At 40.3% G+C, this 23,427-nt stretch overlaps 1 protein-coding gene across 1 annotated transcript in view; it reads left to right on the top strand.

Moving 5' to 3' along the window:
• The first annotated feature begins 382 nt into the window (after positions 1–382).
• shtn3 (shootin 3) overlaps positions 383–23,427 on the top strand; it is a 36,051-nt gene continuing 13,006 nt past the window's right edge. Inside the window, exons 1-5 of the mRNA XM_061048585.1 lie at positions 383–692; positions 3,305–3,310; positions 9,109–9,169; positions 22,470–22,564; positions 22,968–23,136. Coding sequence (XP_060904568.1) covers positions 627–692; positions 3,305–3,310; positions 9,109–9,169; positions 22,470–22,564; positions 22,968–23,136 — 397 coding nt within the window. The 5' untranslated portion in view covers positions 383–626. The remainder of the gene's footprint in view (positions 693–3,304; positions 3,311–9,108; positions 9,170–22,469; positions 22,565–22,967; positions 23,137–23,427) is intronic.

The raw sequence follows: 23,427 nt of genomic DNA, 5'->3' as shown, positions 1-23,427 counted from the left end.
CAATCCCCAAGAAGAAGTAACCCTTCAGGTTTGTGAAATATATTTTGCAGCAGTTGAAAAAAAAAATTGTAGCAAGTCAATTTTTGTTTTTTTGCATCAAGTAAAAAATAATTGACAGCAGGTGAGATAAATGTGCAGCAAGTGAATGTTTATTGCAGAAGATGAAATGTTTTTGGCAGCAAGTTAAATGGTTCTGTTTCTTGAAATATTTTGACGTTTTGTGAAATGTCTTTTTGCGATCATGAAGCCTAAATATGTGTGCAGTTGACCTTTAGCGCCACCGTAGACTATATCTCTTTGTACACATGCCTGCATGATGGAGAGGGGAGGAAGAGGAGGAAGCAGGAAGAGGAGGGAGGAGGGGTGCAGGGGGAGCCAGATGATGCTGTGAAAGGAGGAGGAGGGTCCTGTCCGCCGGCAGCAGCAGCAGCAGCAGCAGCAGCGCACAGAGCTCCTCTCCATCCCATGTGTTTGGAAAAAAAAGAAAGATGGGCTCGGATCCAGACATGTGCTGCTAGGAAAGACCTCTGATTAGCTTTGTGTAGTTTTTAATAACCTCGTCTGAGAAGAAAAAAGCGGAAGAGGGACTATTAAATCACTCTTTTTTTTTTTTTTTTTTACCGACAATGCTACCCTGCTCATCATCGGCGCAGATGGAGGGATGCGAGGAGGAGAGGGACGCGCACATGGAGGTAAACCGATAAAACACGTAGAATTACTCAAATATTAGCCCTTAATCCAATTTGCACTGCGTGTAAACCAGTGCCCAGTGCCCAGAAGGGTATGTGTGTGTGTTTCACGGGCAGATGGGACATTTTGCAGGTTTATTTAAACCGGTTTAATCGCCGGCCGGCGTCTCCTGCAGGTTATTGTAGACATCAGAGAGCCGGACCCCTCCCTAAAAAAAATTCGATCTCCTCTCCATTTAAGCGGAGACGAAACCTAACACAACAATTTGCATTAGAGATTGATTTAGATCTTTTTTTTAATGGATAATGTTCATGGTTTCTAAATGTATTTTAATCCTTAAGAGCAACGTGCCGTTGATAATCTGGCTGCATAATGACTTAATGCATTAAAGAGAAAAAGCCTCACCCCAGGTTTAAACGAGATTTGAAACTACTTTCACTTGTCCATCCATGTTAACCTTCGTTACTCCCTTAACTGCCTGCTGATTTGGTGATAATAAGGAGTGGATTCAGTGGGAATTTAGTCCATAATTCTTCCCTGTGATGATGCTCCAGGCTACTTAACATACTTAATAAACCAAGGATTTAAACACAAAGGGAGGGGTGTTTTTTGGTGTTTAGCTTCACCTTTACCAATAGCCTATGCTGAGTCCAAAATCAACCCCCTAAACCTGCTTATTTAGTACTTTATGTTGGGTTACATCGGGAGCTGAACCCTCCACCCCTGGCGTGTTAAGGGTTAACATCAAAATGAAGCAGATTTTGGGTGTTGTGCGATTACATTCAAAGTTAAAGCAAAACAGGGAACTGACATATTGATCAGTGCGATGCAAACCACGCAACTGATCAATTAAAGTGAGTTTTGGCATTCTTTCCAACCATGTTTTTTTGCACCTAAACCAGCAAAATCTGTTTCAGTTTGCTTACCAGGTCCTTTCAGTTAGCCTGTTACTAAATAGGTAGGCTATTGTGACACTGCCACTCAGATGGACAGGAGCCCCAAAGCTGAAACAAGTACAGAAACACCTGGTGTCCATCAGATATATATAGGCCTACTGATCCTGGCTCCTTCAAAATATAATGGAGATAGCAATCCTTCCTTTCTTTATATGTTGCGTGTATGACACATCATACCCATGTTGGTATGATATAAGTGTCTTGCTCCCTAGAATAGTGTTAATGCCTTGCTCTGTCCATTGACCCACATAAAGAGAAATAGATCTAATCTTTCCGTTGCATTACCTTGGGAAAGGGACCCCTTACATTTCTTTCCCATCCTCCATCTGTGTTACTGCCTTTTAATTATCTATTGTGTGTCGGTGCCCTGCTCTGACCATAGACCTACAAAGAGGGAATAGAGCTAGCAACCCTGCTTTCTCTCCTCTTCAGTTTTTAACAAATGTATCCCATTCCTATTCCTTTAATTCGCTCCTTCCAGCTGCTTAGTCAGTAATTGAACCTCAAACTCCTGAAGTGTGTTTTTCCCATGCTATGTCCATTGACCGACATAAAACAAATGGACTCAATTTGATTTGACCTTTGCATTAAAAATAGGAGTAGAACCAAATAGGTATATATTTCCTTCATGAAGGCTGTGAAGTGCAAACAAAGTAACCATTCAAGGTCGTGGTAGCTCAGTAACTCCAATGCTCTGCACGGTAATATTACAATCTTTGTGGATTGAGTCGGTTTGGAAAATAGCAACGATACAGCGGTTTCTGGCTTTTTCGGAAAAAATGTACCATTTTCCTAAATGAAAAAGTTTTTTTTATCATTTTAGGGATTATTGCTGTCATGTTGTTGGATACAAATTATAACAATCCGAGGATGACAGTGACAAAAACAAACGAAAGAAAGTCAAAATACTTCCCCCCCAGGTTCAAAAATACAGAAAGTACCATTTGTGGGCCTTTTATACTGCCAAGATCAGACCATTAGACAGGAACAATGTTGATATCTTTCACTTTAAGCTAATGAAACATATACAAAGACTTGTGTAAATCAGTGTACTTCTTGTGATGAAAGATACAACTGAATTGTGCAATTCATAGCTTTCAGTCGGAGGGCTGAAGGGTAAAAACCGCATAGAAAAGTAACAGTTACCGTTGAAAACACTGTAGAACCACAGCACAGGCTTTTTAATTTAACATATTCTTGAAACAACACGTGTTTACATCACCTGACAACCAAAGTAAGTGAGACCAGTAACTTCTCATACCGCAGTGGTAGAGAGCCTTTCTTGCCCGCCAGGTGGGCGGTTCCACGAGGGTGGCACGTCACATGAGAGCTATGAATAGCACCATCACTTATACATTTTAACCAAACCAATACCATGGATAAAGAGAATGGCAATGACAGACATATTTTTGTCTTCACACACTTTCAAGCAAATTTTGATTGTGATTTGTTGCAGTTGGACTGTTAAGTAGTTTCAACACTAGCCGAGAAAAAAAAGGAACTTGCCAAGCATTATAACACTAAAATTCAAAGGAAATTGAGCTACTGCTGACTTAAATTTGAAATCAGAGGATGTCAGCAGCAAATGTCTGCCTGTGCGTGTCTGTAGATCGTCTAAGAAGATGGGGATTTACATATTTTTATTTAAATGAAAAAAGAGTGAAGTCATGCATCCCTGTACTCACTGAGCACAGCGCAGGGGATTTGAACCACTCTACCCTGGCAGCATCAGTGCCTCGCTGTGTGCCAGTGAACCCGCTGCCCGCGCAGTGCTCCTGAGGGAAATCTGAGCTGACAGTGTGTGAGACTGCAGGTAGAGCTGGGAGAAAGTGGGCCAAGTGCTTCCTGCTGCTGAAGGAGAGAGAGAGACGGATGCTTGCGTCCTTTTTTTGTCCTTTTTTGATATTATATCACCTCGGTTTTGTCGCAGTTACACCCTTTGAGTTTTTAATCACATTTAATCTCCTATAACACGTTTGAAAAATGTGTTCTTTTCAAAGTTTGTGCAGGGTTTGATTCACATTTTCACTGTTGTATATAGTAACTGTGCTTTTACAGTTATGAGATACACATTTTGAGTATTTCCATCTGATTGTAGGGAAGATTAAATCATTCCTCAATCAAAGGATGTTGCCCAAAAATGTAATTCTTAAGTCAATCACCTCATTTACGCCTTCCAAAACAAGAAATCTGAATGCGGATACTGTATAGAGAACAGGAGAAGGTGTAAATGAAAGATGTTAGTGTTAAAGATTGGATCTCAGACTGGTGTAACTGTACTTCAATAAGCTTGATCCCATTCTTATGAGGAATCCAAAACAGAATTTCACCTGATTTCAGGAGTGGATCGTACGTCGGGAGCACCAGGACATTTCCCAGTGGCCTGAGGATCTATTTGAGGATCTGCCGTAAACTGTCAATGTGAACAGCAAGAATGAATGAATTGACCTCTCTGAATGCACGCATCATCTTATGCAAGTGTAACTCTTGGGTTGGTTTATTGAGCTCTGCTAGTTGCCGTAGTGTCCCGGCCCCTGTCTGTTAAATTAAGTCATAGCATCCCGTGTGACGCACAAAGCAACCGGCTACCTGCTGCTTCTTAACTGGCATTGACAACTTTATTACCAGGTTAAATGAACGGTCACAAGGAAAGGTGTAGCAGAGAGGGAGGGAATAAGAAAGGAGAAAGGACCTTACCACAGATGCAGCAAAGTGCTTCAAAATAAGTGACATGTTTACTAGTAAGGGACCAGGGTTAGTCTTCACTATACCAAGCATGGCTAGCTTAGTGGTGGCTAATAACAGTGTGACAAGGCGTCTAGTCGGCTTCACAGTTAGCATGTCTCTCTGTGGAGGAATTCAATCATAATGAATGTTAACAGTGTGATCACATAATATTGAAGGCAGTGTGTTTTAATCCAGTCAATAAAAAGCTCAAGCTAATGAAAGGGCATACATTACATGTTACTCTGATACAGCTACGGAGTGACTCTAAGCTAGCTGGTTAAACATTTGGTTTATACTGTTGTAGTGACTGTTTCTAACTGTATATATAGGGACACAGTTAGCTTACATAATTACTGGTTCATGTGGACATGGTATGCCTGTAGTCAAACTCCCAGCCTGAAATATTTCCCCTGTTTGTCCCTGCCCTCTTTTTGCTAGCTTAAGGGTGTGGGTAAAATCTACAAATAGCTGCAGTAGCTTTGTTTTATGCGTCCACTCTAATAAAAGCCATAACTGGAGGCCAGTGAGGTGTTGTCCCTCTGTCTGACAGTCCATCCCATTTTACTGAATTTAATAATCCTGATATGGCTGGAAGGGATTTCTCCAAATTTGGCGTGTCAAGTGTCAAGTTGGACTCAAGGATCGACTAACTGTCTACAGTGATTCCCAAAATGTTTGGCCTTAACCCTAGAATTATAAATGATTTGTCTTACAGGGTTGAATAATGGCATGACATGGATGAAGTATTTGAAAAGAAAGGTCAACCGTACAGTGAAATAATGATATCCTGTACACATTGTTCTTAAGCCAATATCTCTGTCCCATTTGTGGTATCTCAGTAACACCATCTGCAATTAGTTAGTGGGGATATTTTTTGTAAGTATTTCCTTAAAAAATAAATAATAGCAACCATACCCTGATTAGCATCATGTTTGTTGACAAGTCTGCCAGTCTCATCTAACCGATTTACAGAATAAGATAATGGCAGTTAGAAAATGCTTTTTAATCTGGACAGACTTGGGGATTTGTAATTTATACAGGTACCACAAGTTCACACCAGGTGTAAATGGAGCCATAGAGACTTAGACTACTTAAGACTACATTCAGGTGCTTAATATTCTGTTATTTGTAACTCATTTGGTCAAAATATCCTAAAAGTCAGGAAGTTGAGTTAAAGATAGCAGCTGTAAATGTAAAAAGGTTCAACGATGCAAGACTTGAAAAGTTTCATTCAAATGAATGAAAACCTCTCTGCCTCTATGAGCCTGTGCTGAATAATACGTCCAGGTCGTTAACAAGAACAACTACAGTTTTTCATCCGGCAGTGACTTCTTTATTGGTCAGCCTGGTCTTATTTATTAACTCGTGACTGATGACCACCTGAGCGCAAAGACCTGATAAATACAGTATGGGCACTCAGGGGTTTTTACAGGCTTTACAAGAAGCCAGAGAGGGCCTGAATGCGTCATTAAATAGCTCATGATCCTGCAGTCAGTAAAGCCCACACTGCAGCTGAGTCCTCAGAATTATAGCACATTTTTAGGACCCAGTCTTTGAAGCCAAACACAGACTGTAGGTTTCTAATGAAAAGTCAGACCTTTAAATATAAATGGGTGATTAACTCGAGCCTGGAGGGCAGTCTGGGGACATCTGGAGGATTGAGCTCACCTGGACTGACTGCCTGATTTCAATATTGAGGCAGATTGCAACCTGGCAGTCTGGTTTGCATTATTTCTTCCGGAGGGTTGCTAATGCTTCATCTTCTTGGTAGTTACTGAAGACAGCTAAGAAATAAGTCAATTTCTTATTGACCTTTCCAAAGTCCTCATTGGTTACAAAAAGAAGCTTGCAAAAATAAACATGGCAACATCACTTCCATTTAGGTTGTTGCAAAAGTCGGTTTTGGGTGTTGGACGTTCAGGATACAGCTTCAGAAGACAGTCATAGTTATGGTATGCAGTGGACAGGTTTATTCAAAAATGTAACTTTTATGATCAATGGGGAAAAAAAATCATATTGATGCCAAACCATTGATTTTTTAACACAAAATGCAGAAGCCAAACATTTTGTTTGTCTATAGAGACCAAGGATGGAACGTCTATCAATCTGTATTGCTTCTACCCTGCCAGGTTTCTGTCCTTTTCATCCTCTTGGTGATGTAGACCCTGCTGTCTGCATCTTGAAGCCATTATTGCCTAATGCCTAAATGATAAAAGTTGGCTCGTTTTCCATTTTGGTAGTCAAACAACTACCCTTAACAACTACAATTTAAATGCAACTCTTCCCACGTTCTAGATGTAATAATATACAATACAATTCCATTCGATACTCGAATTGTTATTGTTCCCATAGTGAAATTTGTTTTGCACTCCAATGCATTTAGCCACCTGTACAGTATTATCAGAAAATAATGGCAACAAAAACAAAGAAGCACTTACCAATGACCACAATTTTCACTGTACTACCCTAAAAAAGGGGTGGGGTTAAAAGGTAACAACGATAAGAAGCTACAATATTTGATTTATCAACTACAATATTAGATTTATTAATATTTAAGCATCTTGTTACCTATTAGACCTTGGCCAGTCTGACTTGCATTGGGCCATTCACTACATTGATAATAAAATTGAAGATACCCTGTCCTTTTGTTTGTCCTTTTGGGTTCAAAGATGAAATGAACTCATGTACAATTGCTCTATTGTCCTCTGTTTTTGCGACAGTAGGTCAATGAATGCTTTAGGATTTCCAATTACTTTCGTTAATGAAGCGTGTGCAGAGCAGGCAGCACTGGAGATTTTCTACGTTTTGACTGCGGTCTTTTTAAGTGCCGCCGTTTGTCTCTGTCCTATTAAGAAAAGATCTGACCAATGTCTAATGAGATGATGCCAATCCCCGTAAAATCTGACATTAAACTGGAAAGGGAAAATAAGCTTTTCCCTAGGTTCCCCACAAAGACTCATCTAGTTTAGTAGAGAACAGTTCTAGCTTTTTTTTTATTTTTCCTCCTCTGAGGGATCACAGGCATATTAAAAGGAAGTTTGGGGATTAGCAGAAAATGTACAGCCATGCAGCTTTCCTCTCTTGGCCTTATCTGTTGCCTTTTTAAATTAAAACCGACTGCAATAAGATGAAAGGTTTTCTGGACCATTTAAGATCCAGGTTATTCTCTGGCCATTGGCTACGTCAGTTTTCCTTCAGTAGAAGAGCTTTTTGTTAACATTTTAGCAAGTTATATAGTTTGCTGTTGCGTATAAACGAAGTAAATGAAATCTGCATTAACTTCTGCAACTGACAAATTGAAGCAAAAAGGTGCATGCCTTATAGCAGTGGCTCTCAACTCGTCCAGCCTCAGGACCCACCACAAACTCCTTCGTGAAAATTCCAACCCAAATTTCTGATTTTTTTTTTTTTTACTGAAAAATTGGACCTCAGTCAGTACAAAACATGTGACAGAAGCAAGAAACTGAACAAAAGAAATGTTTAAAAAGCGCTTCACAGACTTTTTTTAGACAATTATTTTGCGTCCCACTGAAAATAGCCCCGCGACTCGCCTCTGGGTCCCGACCCACCAGTTGAGAACCACTGCCTTGTAAGATCTTAGGAAAAAAAGGATTGCACCAGAGCTGCTGAGTACAACTCACATTGAGCTCTGCAATTAGATTTTCAGCATTAAGTACAACAGAAGGTCTAGCTTGTTGGTTTTTAACAACCAAGAAAGAGTCAAAATGACACACGTCCAACCCTCCACATGTCGACGGCAGTTTTGCACTTGTTAACCTCAGTGATGTCTGCTGCTGCTGTTTTATCCCTCATACGTCCAAACCAGGCTTTCTTCATAGCTGCTCGTCCTAAATATAGCACAAAACTTGATCCTAATATCAGAATCTATTTGGTGTGAAAATGAGAAGCTGCAGCTTTTTTTTGCATTTTTGTAGGGCAGCTGTCAAGACGCCAGGAGTAGAAGAAGTTAGTCTGTTATCAGAAGTGATGGGCCATTAGTGTTAAAACGAAGGGCGGCAACATTTTGAGACGACAGAGCGAGGCAGGGAGAGGGATCAAGAGAAATAAATGTTGATATGGAGAAGATAGGAAGTAAGTAATCTTCTAGTGTAGGATTTCCTGGTCTCCTGAAAAAAAGAAGTGTTAGCTGCTGATAGAAATATATTACTAATCTCTTTTTTTCTGGAGAATTTGAAGATTTCATGAGAAGCATTTCGAATGTTCCCATAAGTGGACTGTTAAAGTGTGATGAGACTGATTCTACTTTGGTAAAATGTCTGAATATTTCAACCACTGATCTTAAGCAAAGTGTCCATTTACACAGAAAACCTGAGGTCAAAGATCCATAACCAAATTTGTGGTTGTGTCATTAAGTCTGCTGCTGTTAAGAGCTGATCACAAGCAACAATCTATGCTATAGTTTCTCCTCTAAAATCCATCAGCCTCTTTGGTCGAGAGTCAGATGTATGTTTTTAATTTTCACTTACACAATTAGGGACCATTTTGTATTTTAAATTGTAGTTAACATGCGTTTGTATGAAACAGCACTGTCTGGGTGGACCATCCATCATAGCTTGTGGTTGTGTCTGACTCACAGTGTGCATGCATTTATGTGTATGTGTCTGTGTGTGTGTGTGTGTGTTTGTGTGTAATCGTACCCTCCTGGTATCAGTGACCTGTATATTCAGTGTGTTGTGGAACGTGATCTGATGCATTGACCCGTCTGCTCTTGCAGTGCAACAGACTGACGGAGGAGAGAGACGAGGCCGAGAGACAGCTCAAACACATCAAGAGAGGTAAGTCCAACTTCCTGCAGGCCTCCTCAAACTCCCCACACATCTCTGTATTACACACACCTAAGACACACAGCCGCGTTCATACTCACATAAAACATCCAGAAGAAGATGACGGAATCATTCAGAAGTAGGTAAGGACGGTTACAATAAGGTTATTTTGACCCATTAGGTCTATCACCAAACCTCTAAATTTACATGACTTACAGTACACAACCAATAATTTAGATATACAGGGATTAGACATTGTAAGGATGGACAGAGTAAAATAGTTTTTTTCTTTGAAAACAGGGTCGTTTTGGGGTTTGATCCCCAGTTCCTGCAGCAACATGTCCGATGTGTCCTTGGGCAACACTCTAAACCCCAAGTTGCTCCCACTGCTTCATCGGTGGCGTGTGAATGCGTATGAATGGGATTAGTTTCTCCTGATGGTCACCTGGTGTGACCTGCGCTGTAAAGGTGCTTTGAAAAGTCAGAAGACTAGAAAAGCGTTATACAAGCTCATGTCCATTCACCCTTTACATGTTGTAAAAATGGACCTGTCAACATGGGACTTAAAGGGGATTTCTGCGCTTTTAGAGCCAGTGTCCAGTGTTGCATTGGCTTCATTTTTAACACTGGCGATTTCATTTCATTGTGGCCAAAATATGTATCACTTATAGTGACTCTATGTAATGTTTGGATTTTTAATGATGGAGATTTTGATGAACTTACATCCATTAAAACTTTTTTTCCCTTGGAGCACCCCCTACTTGTTTCTTTGAAAAGCAGATTCTCCTCCCCCCCTTGTAAAAAAAAAGGAATACATTGCTTTTGAAAAATGAACATCAATTTGAACAGTTTCTTAATGATAAAATCCCAACAGAATAGGAACTTGTAAACACTTGTTCTTACCAAAAGACCTTTACATAACTATCCAGTTAGTGTGTTATCATGATTTCATGATGTAGTTGAAAATATATTGGGTAGAAAAAAGGCAGACACATCATCCCGCCTCCAATCAGACAGCTGACACCTTCACTGCCTGCCTCCTCCGTCATGACATCACAGCACCCTGTCCTCTGAATGGGTGTGCTTAAAGACAGGATGGAGGGGGGTGTTTTCCCCTGTTTCTATGACAACAGTCAGGTTATTTAGCCAACAGACATAGAGCTTTTTTTTTTTTTTTTTGGAGAGTTTAACATGGGATTTTACTCTGTGAGGAGCTGAACGTCAATCATACACTGTGAGGGAGACGCTGCAGCTCTTGGTTTCAGTCATGACTATTCACAGAGGTAAGAGAAGGAACAAGCTTTACATTTTTTTTATTACATTATTATCCACACTATTTTAAAGCTTGTAGAAGATATAGTTGTGTCAGATGATACGAGTGTTATGCTCCAGATAATGTTAGGCAGGCTTTGTTTCACAGAGGATGTAAATGGAGATGCGGGATAAAAAATTGTATTAATTAATGGCTGAAAATAAATTGATGCACTTTCTGGATGATATTACAGAATTCATACAGACTTTACGTGTCTGTAGAAGACTAACAACCTCCAAAAATTTCTTAAAAAGTCAGCATTTAACGTTTTAATTATACAGATCTATTTTGACTTCCTCGTATATAATTAATCTGACTTTATGTTTATACTTTAAGACTAAAAATAAAATAGAAAGACGGCAAGCATTTCAGCTATTTATGTGAAAAATGTTGTCTAATTTTTTTAATTTAGAGGACATATTTATTACAATTAGATCTGATGGGGTTGATGTTTTATGAGTTTGTCTGTCCTGGTTGCAGGTCAGTGATCAGTTCAGTCTCCTGTCTGTTTGAGGGGTAACATGAGAACCTGGCAGCCTCCACCTGGTGTTAACCCCGGTGTGATATTTCATTTTACATTGTTCCTGAGCGTTATTAGTGTGGAGGAAGTAGATTAAATTCACGCCCCGTGCAATGCTTAATCAGCAATTTCTTTTATGCATTAGCATCAAGCTAACAAACTTAGATGCAGGTCCATCTGTGAGAAATTGGAATTTTCTTTGAATAATTGCCACAGATTTTGAAACGTACATCCCTAAAGACCACCTAAGTTTTAATTATTTAAACCCATTGGCTATGACCTGACGCTGATAAGAGCTTCCAGGAACGATGGCCACCTTTTGGGGCTTCTAGTGTAGCTAGCAGTTGGTCATAGAGGACTTTCAGCAATGACTTCTGATTCTGAGTGTAGCCTTTGTCTACAGTCCAACTAGAAATTTGATGAGCAAGAATGAAGTTGCAGTTGGGAAACGATGTCCTAGAGTGGATTGTCAGCTGCACTTATATCAGATGCTAACTATAGAGAGGGGGGGGGTCGATTTATGTAAAAATAGAGGTTCTTATCTTCTGGGATTTAAAATAGACTTCAGTTGGAATTTTCAGTCACTCTGTGCTTCAACTGGACAGTTTATAAGAAAATGCAGGAAGCTAAACTGTAAGATAAATGAAGCATTTGTCTAAAACTTGTCTGCTGCAGCAAAAACTGGACGAACATCTTCAGACTCAGCAGAAACGCTGATCCTTCATTTCACTGCGGGCCCCGTCACTTCATCCCTTCAGTCTTTCATTCATTCACTCATTTATTCATTCACCGTCTCTCCCTGCAGGAGCCAGCAGTCTCTCCTGTCATGTTATTCCCATGAATAATTAAAACCTGCTGACATGAATAATTCAGCAGCAGAAACTGTATGTGTGTGTGTATGTGTGTATGTGTGTGTGTGTATGTGTGTATGTGTGTATGTGTGTGTGTGTGTGGGCGGGGGTTTCCACTCTACTGCCTGACTCAGTATCCATTGTTGTGGTTGAAAAGGCCTTTTCTACCTGCTTCTCCATATTTGATGGTCATATTTAAAGCAGTTAATGAAGGAGCCTTCAGGTTCTTGATTTCAGGCTCGTTTGAATCTCAAAGGCCAGACTAATCGAGTCTAGAGTGACAATAAAAATGGTAAAACAGGACCTGACCCCAGACTCACTGATACACTGGGCCCATTGAAGGATGAGAGATCACACTGTGTCGAGTCTTTAATACTGTAACTCTGGTGAAAGATTTCCACTGAGTGTGAGGGCAAAACATTCAAAAAGAAATCAGACATTTGGAGAAAAAAGTAAGAATACTACAAGATTAACTCATATTATTACGAGCAAGAAGTTTAAATGTTATGATAATAAATTGGTAATATAACTACAATTTTGTCTTAATACTGCTGGGAATCGATCTATGTTATGAAGAAAAGTTATATCACAATAATTAAGGAATGTTTTCACCAAAAAAAGTAAGACTTAATGTAAAAGTAAGGCTATGTTCTTGCAATATTCTGAATTAATTCTCGTAATATCAAACTTGATTCTCAAAATCTCAGATTTATTTTCTTTGGCACCCCCACCAGCTCGAAAAGAACTCCACATGCCGACAGTGTACCAGTTTATCTTTTATCATCCTGGTTTGGAGCGGCTGGTTCGACTCCTGACGAATATTTTAAGAGCACCTTATTGGACCTTAAAGGCTTTATGTGCGATTTTTTGATCCAGCAGATGTCGACCTTGAGCACCAGCATGAAACCAAAACAACTCGCGGTGCATTGTTGTGTTAGCATGCTAATGCTAGCGATGGTTATTATGCTCGTATCTTCACACTGCATGTAAATGTACCTGAAATGAGCGTGATCTAGAAACACAGTTAAGCAGTGAGTACAGTATGTTATTCTTCTTTTCTCTAGTCCCTCAATTAAACAACTTTTATACGCGAGGGGATGAGCCGATCGGCCATCCCGGCGATGTAAACAAACTGAAGATAGGACTCGGAAAACTCGGAAAACATCACAGACTGTGGGACTCAGGTGTTACACTCATTGTAGACAGTCATGACTCACAGAGTTATTTTCAGAGGATATACTTGATTTCTATTATATTTAAGTGTGAAAAATCACATATTAAGCCTTTAAAGCCTGCTTTTAAGAAAATAATGAAAATGGAAAGCCATCTTTCCTGCATGAAAATTGCTGAATTAACCATATTGCAATTGGTAACTTTTTCCTTCATGTTGTGTCGAAAAGTCGATTTCTATGAGGGTTTTGGTGTTTTCATATATGCACATAACACATGAAATAACGGCCAAATATTTCACCTCGACTTTACTCCGACGTTTCCTGCCATCCTCCTTTTATAATTTTGGTGTGAAGTTGAGGTGAGCTGATGTGAGAACACCTCAGGAAATATTCATGGAAATTCACTGTGAGTGAGCGCGGGGGTGATGACATTTATGTCCTGTGACCAGCACGCGATCAGGTTGACACGTAATGCCACGATGAAGCGGCTTCATACTCTTTTTACTCACCAGCATGTTCTCCCTGACTCTTTGGTTTGTACTGCAAATATGTCCAATCACACGTATCGCACAACAGAGACAACTGTCATCATAGCGTCTGACTCGGTCCTCGTCCACCATTTCTATGATGTCCTTCTTCTGAGACCCCCCCCCCCCTCCAAACACACACACACACACACACACACATCTCCTGTCCAACAGTGAAAGTCTCCCACTGTGAGTGGATTTGTGGACAGCAAGTAGTCAGATGAGTCAAGTGAAGCAGTCTGTCCTGGAGTTTTCTATATTCTATAATACAAGAGTACATGTGTGAAAAATGATTTTCAGTCATGAAACATCTAGGCTCCAGAAGAGCAGCAGTTTAAAAGCCTTTGCTGCAGCTGCAGTACCTTGAAGTCCTCTAATGTCCCCCAATTAGTGGAATGTTTGTGAGCAATGTCTGAGTCAGCTTTCATCTTCAGATTTGGACATAGTTGATCAATGAACAAAGCTAGTAGCGACAAGTAAAAGCAACTTTTTGAAAGACACATCCGTACATTAAACCTGGAGCAACAATGTTGTGCATCTATTTTGAGGAGATATCTCAGAGGGTTTATGTTTCATAAAATAGTTATGAGAGGTTGTATTGGCCTCGGTATTGGGGAAAAAAAAGAAGATGTGCTGTGAATCAGACAGTGCCTGCAGAAACTCAAGTATCTTTGGTAGTTCTTTTAGCTTTGCAGCTCCTCTGAGTTAAAGTAGAAAACTGTCTCTTCCTCACAGTGATGGCTGCATGCTCCTGAGACTTCGAGCTGGTAGAAGCAGGCGGAGTTGATGTCTCGCAGTCTGTGATTTAAGCTTTGTATTAAGCCTGAGCAGCAGAGCAAGCTGCTGGCAAAGCCGCTGTCGAGTGTCAACGCCTCAGAAGACCGGGCTTAAAACCGTTTTTTAAATCAGATACAGAGACAGAAAAGGGAGGGTTGTTACTTTTGTGCAGCATGGTAAATAACTGGAAAAATACATTTGAAAGAAAATATGCAAGAAAAGCAGGCAATGGAAAGACATCCCTGTGAGAAAATCAATACAAGACAACATCTTATTAGAGTGTTGTGACATCTAAAGCTACTGCATGAACATACAGCTGCAAGCTAACAGTGAGACCACTCACGTATTCTGCACAAACGGCCTGTGGCGCTGTTAGCTTACGCAGCCTACTTATTCAGTGTACTGTACTCAGATGAAAGCCTGTGGCTGCACTTTCCCTGCGTTCAAGAGCTTTCACAAATACTGTAATCACACACTGAGAAGTAAACGCTGAGAGAGCATGAATGAGCAGCAGACTGGTGGCTTTTCGGGGTCAGACAGAAGGCAGGCATGTCAGGAACTAATAGTAATTAAACAACATTGTGGTATTTTATTGTTTTGGATCAAATACTTTAGCTCAGGTTGCTGCATGCTTCTGCTTTTCTAGATTTTACCCATTGTTGTAATCAGTGAATGGAGTCAGGATCAGCGAATTAGGACTGCACGATTTATAATTATTTTATTATCGATAATTTGGTTGTTTAAATTTTGAACTGATGATAATAAAAAATAAATGTCCCTACTGTCCACCAAGTCCTGAAATCAGTTCAATCAGGAGAGCCTAGTAAATGAAATAAGATGTTTATTTTACATGAATTAGATGTGAATAGATGTCAGAGAATCTTTGGCTCATGAACTCCTCAGGGAGATCATAAGATGTCGGCAGCAGGATCTACCCCCCCCCCCCCCCCCCCCTCCCCCCAACCCCCGTGAGTGTGGACACTGGTGTTAGTCGATGATGTCGTAATAGGATGAAGAAGCTGATCAAACTGCGAAGACTGGGGAAGATGGGAAGATGGTTGATGATGTCATCTGAGGATGAAACTTTCCATCTCAAAACCCCCGAAATGCACATGTCATATTTAGATTTTTGATTTTTGTATCCTTTATTAATCCAAGAGGGGAAATTCGGGTTTACACTCTGTTATTTATAGGGACATGCTTCTCACACACATAGGCCAAAATCACACACATGCACAAACAGGACCTGAGCGCACCAGAGCCTTGCTCAAGAGCACCTCGGCAGTGCTCGGGAAGTGCCCTGGCACCTCTCCAGCTACCAGACCAACTTCTGTATTTACCAGAAGAAGCTTAAGAGAAGCACACGAAGGCCGTGTTAGTGCACCTATTGTTCACAGCTTAGCTTTAAAGTTAGTGTTACAGTTTAAAAAAAAACACACAGTCATTAATACTGAGGGCTCCTTTTGTTGTTAATCCTTTTCTAGGGAGAGGAAATGGATTATTCTCAGTCCGTGATGCATCCCAGAAATCCTCATTTTCATATTAACTCTCAATCATGAGTAAAAAATAAGGTTTGGACTGTAAACCTTCGCTTGCATATTGGCAAAGGCTAAATCCCTGCCTAGCTTTTCTAAATGTGTTAACCCTCTGTGCTGGGATTTCACCATTACTCAAATGTTGGCTAATCCTCCAAATCATCTGTTATGAACGTGCACCGTCACCAAAGAGGCTTTCCTCGGCTTCAGCTCACTGTGGAAAAAACAAAAGCGGCGTCTGTTTTTAGTCTGCTGGATCATTACAGGTTTTCAGGGCACTTCATGAATCTCACGAAGCCATGAAGTCAGGGGAGGTTATTGTGACCCAGAACTGTGTCTGACAGGAGACACAGTGCTGCAGGACAAACTGTCTGAATGAGAGGACATACTGCTGTCAGTTTAAGGCTTTCAGAGCTCAATCACGTCCCTGTGCCTTCAGAGTGGCTCACTTTAGATGCTGAAGGAGCTGGCCTGCTCATAATACTTCATACTACATTTACAAGTCATCATGTGGTATATGGCATACATTTAGAAATAATTCTAAAAAAAACCTATTGATTGTTTTAAAGCAACAATATGTAATTTTCCCACCTGTAAATAGAAGTTCAAAGGTTGATTTATGAGAGTGCCCCCTTAGCCCATTTACTGCACTATGTAACTTTAGCAGCTGGCCTCAGTCATCCCATGAGCAGTGCATACTGCTTTACGGCACTAGTTCACACAACAGTCTTCAGCTGCAGCACAAGGCAGCAAGTACGCCTGTTGCGGTACGGTTTGAAACAATAGCTGAGGTTGAGAGACTAAAGTGGAGGGTCACGTGTGAAGCTCAGAAGACAACAAGAGAGAGTGACCGAGCAAGAAGCCGGAGCAGAGTAAATATTAGACGGGCTAATTTAACAGGTTGGCGAAAGGTTTGTAAAGCAGCAGCCTTCAAGCCCGACGCTGAGCTGGCGTTTTTTGTTGTTTGACGATTGAAAATTGTAAAAATTGAGGAAATTGTCTAATTTCTGAGGAGATTGCCATTTCTGTATTTCACTTTCAATTAGACTTGAATAAAGAGCACAAACCCTAAAACCATAATACATTTTTGCTACATAAAAATAAGTGTTGCTAGCTTTTGCAATATTATTTTAAATGTTGTGTAGTGTTTCTGACCGTATTAACACCAACGATATCACCACGCCTTGGACAGTTTTCATGCTGCTTTATTCAAAACTTTTCCTCAAATAAACTTTTCATCACGTATATCATGTTGGTTAAGACTTTCTTTTCCATGTTTTGGTCTCTTTTAATAGGCTGTCTACCAATCTGTGATGCAAATCTGAAGTTTCTAGATTAAAGACTATTTTTACATCTGTTTATAAAGATTTTAGGAAAAGGTTCAAATGTTGTTCGGTGATAACACATTGGTTCTTGGTTTGCATTTCAAACAATGTTCCTCATCATCTTTCCTACACAGACTGACTTCCTGCATACAACCAAAGCCTGCTGAAACGTGATAAATCAACACTTCCCCGACTGCAAACGGGGAGCAAAACACTTCAGATAACTTGATCTTAGAATACAGATCAGAAAACACTTCAAATACAAAATCATAATAACGTTTTGCAAAAGTTAATATGTAAAGAAAATGCACTGATTGGCAAATTGACAACTGCTTGGACCAGTAAGTTTTTTTGTAAAGGGCAAAAACAATGAAGCTTCACAGTGATTGGACCAGCTGTTGGTTTTCTAATAAAACCATCTAGAATAAAAAAAAAAACAGAACTATAAATATGTGATGATGACCCGCTGCCTCCTTCTCCTGTGTGTCGTCTGACCCACAGAGCTGCAGCTGATCTGCGGTGCAGGCAGCCGAGCAGAGGACGATGTGCTGTGAAGCGCTGGTTAAAAATACTTAATGGAGCTCAGAGAGTGAGGGAGAAAGAGAGATGAAGGTTTAAACGAGTCTCTGCAGGCTGGGAGGGAATCACACCACACACCATCCACAGGCATTAAACATCGAGTGAGGGATTAAAAATAGATCCCCAAGCTTCCCCCGTCCTCCTCCTCTCTCATCTCATCCTCACTTTTCCGAACACAAACCGGGGCATCGCTGACACTGAGCTGATTTAAATATCATCAAAGGTCACTCAGTGGCATGTCCAGTGTTTGCAGTAAAGCTCTTTTTGGTGATCTGCACAAGCTGTTTTCCACTGTTAAATCCTCACATTTTGTCATTGTGAACCCCCTAACCTAATTCAATCTGGTAAGTTTTCTTATTTGATGAGTTATATTTAAGCCACCCAACTGGCTCTCTAAGGGTTTTTATCCACTGATTGATTTAAAAAAAAAAAATTCAAAAAGTAGATAATCGTTGTTATGCAAAACACACAGGCTGAAAGAACCTCTTTCTTTTCAGCACCTGATAAGAAAATCTGAAACCTTTGAGAAAACAAAAGTGGATGCAGACAACGAGTCAGGAGGCATCAGAAGGAAGAATGCTTTGTAGAGAACTTTGTCAGTCAAACTGTCAATGCTGGAGGGTGAAGCAAAGCGTTGCAAGACCTGTTGGTGATCTTTGCATGTTCTCTCTTTGCATGTGTGGGCTTCTCTCCTGGTATACCGGCTTCTTCCCCACAGTCGATCTGCGTGTTAGTTGCTTGTTGATTGGTGACATTTGTCTGTCTGTCTGTCTGTGCATGACAGCCCTGTGACTGACATGGTGACCAGTGGGTGTACACAGCCTTTCGTCCAATTACAGCTGTGATCAGCACTAGCCCCCCCTCCCCCTGCAACCCAGAATGGGAAGAGCAGTATTGATAATGGATGGATGGATGGACAGTCACAGTGTATTGTATTAGTGTTTTTTTGCATTCAGCTTTATGTGGTGGTGCTGTTGTTTCCCCTCCATATGAGCGTGGTCTGCAGAGTGGAGCATGTTGTGCTCCGTCTCCATTGCGCCATGCTGCTAGGCTAGTTAGCAAGTTCCAAGATCCAATCGTCGGAAAACTTTTTCAGTTTTACTCACGGACATTTAGCATGACATTAGATATTTACCAGCAATACAGCAGGCTCAAAAACTCCCACTTCGATTTCAAAAAACCCTTCCCCCCCAAAAAAAAAACTGGAGGGTAACCAAACAAAGCTACGATAACAAATTAAACCTCAGCTTGCAGATTTGTGTGGTAGTGTCCAGTTGATCTGATTCATCGCTGTTGGATGTTTTGTATTGATTCTTGCTAAATGAAACTCCACAGCACAGCTCTCCATATACAGTATGTGTCTGTTTCCTGGCTGATTGGTTTATTGAAGAAGCAACTGATCCATGAAGTTGGTGTTAATATAAACCAGCAGGTTTCATTGATAACATCCTTTGTCAGTCTTCCACTACAGCAGCAGATTTGATACGACAGATCCTCCGGTATGATTGATAGCAGTGTCTCAGGCTCCAGTGTCTCAGGGTTTTGTTATCTGTATGAAACTCGAGTCTGCTGAGCGGGCAGGTTTATGTTACAGCAGCATAACAACCCGTTTGTGTGTGCAAAATGACAGACAGGCAGACTGTCAGTAACTACTGGGTTGATGTCTGTGATGACGTATTATCTGAGTGTTGTAAGCAAATGCAGCATTGCACGGCTGAATGTTGACTGTCCTAATACAAGAGGGTTATGTTATGATACACCTCAAGTGATCAATAGGAGACGCTGATGGAATGAGACATTAATGAAAAACAGAATTAAACGGGAAATAACTTCTCATTTTAGCAAAATCACTTAATTTGCCTTTACAAAGGCTACTAAAGGTTAATATTCAGCCACCGTTTTTTATTTTGATTACTTTTTCTGGCTAAAAGCTGCAGCAAAAATCTCTCTGTCACAAGTTAAAGTCTTTCCTCCAAAATATTCGAAGTTAAAAAGTAATCGCATCCAATTATGTTTGGGCACCAAAAGACAAAATTCTCATTTTGAGGTTTAAAAATCCCCCAAAAATAGATATAATACCCCTACTCTGATATAATATCCAAACTCTGCCTTATTGAACAGTGAAGGTTAATTCAATTTAACTTCTTAATTAAGGGACCTTCTGGTAACCCGTTAGAAATCATCATTCATCATCGTCTGGTTGAAGTTTATACCTCTGGTAACGGATGCCAATTTCTCAGTAATTCCAGTGAAGCCAGCGGTTAGCGTTAAACTGCTTTCAAAATGATGCAGCACCAACAACAAAGTGATTTTACGGAGGAAATCTACAGTGTGGCTAAAAAATGAGTTTTTTTTAGGGGAGTAGCATTTTGCCTTTCGGGGTTGAAATGAAAGACTGACAGTGAGCGAGTGTAGCAAAGTGAGAGGGATTACATGTAACAAAGCCACACGTTACAGTTTCTCAGCATACATCTAAGTTCATCAAACCATGAGGTCACACTACTGAGTCACTCAGGATGACATTTCCAAACCAGGAGAGAGCGTATTACTCAATTCTTAACCCAAGAGAAAAGGCATTTATACTGACACTTCAACTGACAACATTTAAATGACTGATATAATTCTCAGTGTGTAAAGAATATTCAAATATTAGCTTCTTGCTTTTGAACACCATCTAGTGTAAGTCTAGGTCTAATGATAAATATTACGGTTCTTTAACCAACCCTGCAGTCATCTTTTTACTGCACTGTATGCTAACATCGACTGCATTCAGCTGTTCATCCGACATTACTGCTGCATGAAAATAGTTACTGCCGAACTGTAATTAATTGGAGAATGCATACAAAATATTAAACAACGAGCAGTATATGACCACATTAATCCAAGCTGTTTGAGACTCTCTGGTATGGAACAGGAACACTTTCCCTCCTAACCTCAGCCGTGTGTGTGTGTGTGAGCAGTATAATCACATTTGGGACTTGTACATCGACCAGGAAGCAGTCTGTTAATGGATCAGGGATGTTAGCAGGAGCTTCCTGCTACTGACTGTAATATAATCCTGACCCAGCAGCCTGAAGGAGTCAAGGTCTAAATATGTGGCCATAAAGAAAACGATCAATGAAGAGAGAGAGAGACACAGACCACTTGAATATTTAATTCAAGTCCATCTTTGAATGATTCTATTTGTGCAGAAAAGCAAAGAAAAGTTACATATAAATATATGTAAATACTTTTTTTTAAATGTTTTTTTATTAAGTGATGCAAAACAATACAGGACAAGTAAGAGACATTTCAAGAGTAGTACTATGTGAGGATGTGACAATATGTGTCACAGCAAAAATGAGACATAGCAGAAAAGAGCAGAAACTAAGGACATATTGAATCATTGTTTCATTAAATGTTGAGAGCGTTGAAGGTGTGTGTTTGGCCTGCATGTGTGTGTGTGTGTGTGTGTGTGTGTTTGTGTGTCGGGGGCAGCAAGAGGGGTTCAAGTGTTTTGAAGACGGTATATAAATACATTTTGGATTTTGAAGTGTAAGGTATTGTTTTAAGTCTCTGGTGGAAAGGATTTAAATGATAAGAATCATCAGCCTGAAATCTGAGACAGATTTCCGCTTTTCAGATTCAATTGATGTTTTTTTTTTTTTTTTATTGGTTATAAAGCTTCGTCCTCGTGTTGTGTTTCACCTCTCAGTTGAGATTTTTTTCCAAACTCTCCAGATCTGGGTCATTTTAAAATAGCTGAGGACTCGCTGAGCTCTGGTGACATGTTCGACAGCTGCAGGCGTCTCACATCCTCGGGCTCACTCGTTAGTTTTTTGCGCTGGTTTTACTCTGAAACTCACAGATCATCACCGACAAAACATCACACAGACTAGAAAACAAAAGTCCTGGTTGTATGCAAATTCTGCTCTCACTAAAACGAAAGCTGTGTGCCTTTACATGAGAAGATGAATCCTAAAAGTGAACCTGATGTTCAAATCGTTGAAGACAGGATTGCACAGTTGCTAGGCACATTCGACAAATATACACATAAATCCATTTCCTCCTTTTAGGAAATACAAAATTTTGTTTTGCTTTTTGTTTTTGCATTTCCAATCCGAGCTTCGGACTGCAATATATCCCACAATTTCCCAGTTTGGGATCAATAAAGTAATTCTATTCTATTCTATTCTATATTTTTTTGTGATCAAATTTCTACTTGACATTGACATTTGCATACACATTGATACAAAAAAAGATAGATAATCACCAGTACAACTGACAGTATGCATGTCAGAATAAAAGCTCTATAATGACAATGAAAAAAGAAAGAAAAATGACTGCATCATTTTGTTGTCCAAAATATACTCCACAAGGGGGTGGAACTGAGGGGGGTTAACTTAAGGACCAATTTTAGGCTACTCCTCAGTCTATAAAGCTAACCCCTTTAGCCCATTGTCAACCACATATCCCATAACACAGCAGGGCAGAAACACAGCTACAGGTTAGGTTCACCTCAATCATTCAAACCAATCAACTACTCAGCACCACCTTAAATCAGATGACATATAATAAAAGAAAGACAATATAGCGTTTAGTACGATGCTCAATATACCTGTCTCTCTTTGTGTGTGTGCGTGTGTGTGTGTGTGTGTGTGTGTGTGTGTGTGTGTGTGTGTGTGTGTGTGTGTGTGTGTGTGTGTGTGTGTGTGTGTGCATGTCCTCCCCACAGTGTCTCAGATGGTGATTGAGGAGGTGAGCGTTCTGCAGACTCAGCTGGAGATCGAGAAGTCCTGCCGTGAGAATGCAGAGGCCCTGGCCACAAAGGTCAGACACACACACACACACACACACACACACACACACACACACACACACTCAATAGTCAATACAATGAGATTAGCATTATCAGGGTCCAGCTGGCATTAGCAGGAGAGAACCGCTGAGTCAGGATGACTCTGCACATAAACTACATCTTCATTGTCTCTGTCAGCAGAAACGTTGTGTTTATATTAAACTTAAATAAAGTTTAAAGTTACTACAAGTAGAACATTTACTTTAAGTATCAATACAAAAAACATCTCATATTCTGAACACAACCGATGAAATGGAAATGTTTGGAAACTTTGGAAAGTGTATTCTTTATGCTTTATGCAATATGCAAGATACTTGTGCTTAGCATAATGCTGTTGTTTTAAGTGTCATTGACCCCTGTGACCTTGACCTCCAGCTGAACTGTGAGAACAGGAAGTTGAAGTACCTGAGCATGTCGTCTCGCCCGTGTTTGGACGAGCTGCTCCCCAGCATCTCAGACTGCATCGCTCTGGAGGCCGACTCAGACGCAGACGCGGCAGACGGAAGCCCAGACAACTTCACCCAGTACCACCAGCAGGTTAAAGGTACAGGACGCAGATTTATACTGACATAGTACCACCAGCAAGTTAAAGGTACAGTACGCAGATTTATACTGGCATAGTACCACCAGCAAGTTAAAGGTACAGTACGCAGATTTATACTGACATAGTACCACCAGCAAGTTAAAGGTACAGTACGCAGATTTATACTGACATAGTACCACCAGCAGGTTAAAGGTACAGTACGCAGATTTATACTGACATAGTACCACCAGCAAGTTAAAGGTACAGTACGCAGATTTATACTGACATAGTACCACCAGCAGGTTAAAGGTA

The sequence above is a fragment of the Labrus mixtus genome, chromosome 10, assembly GCF_963584025.1.
Source record: "Labrus mixtus chromosome 10, fLabMix1.1, whole genome shotgun sequence".
Classification (NCBI taxonomy): Eukaryota; Metazoa; Chordata; class Actinopteri; order Labriformes; family Labridae; genus Labrus; species Labrus mixtus.
This window is presented reverse-complemented; position numbering and strand designations above follow the sequence as displayed.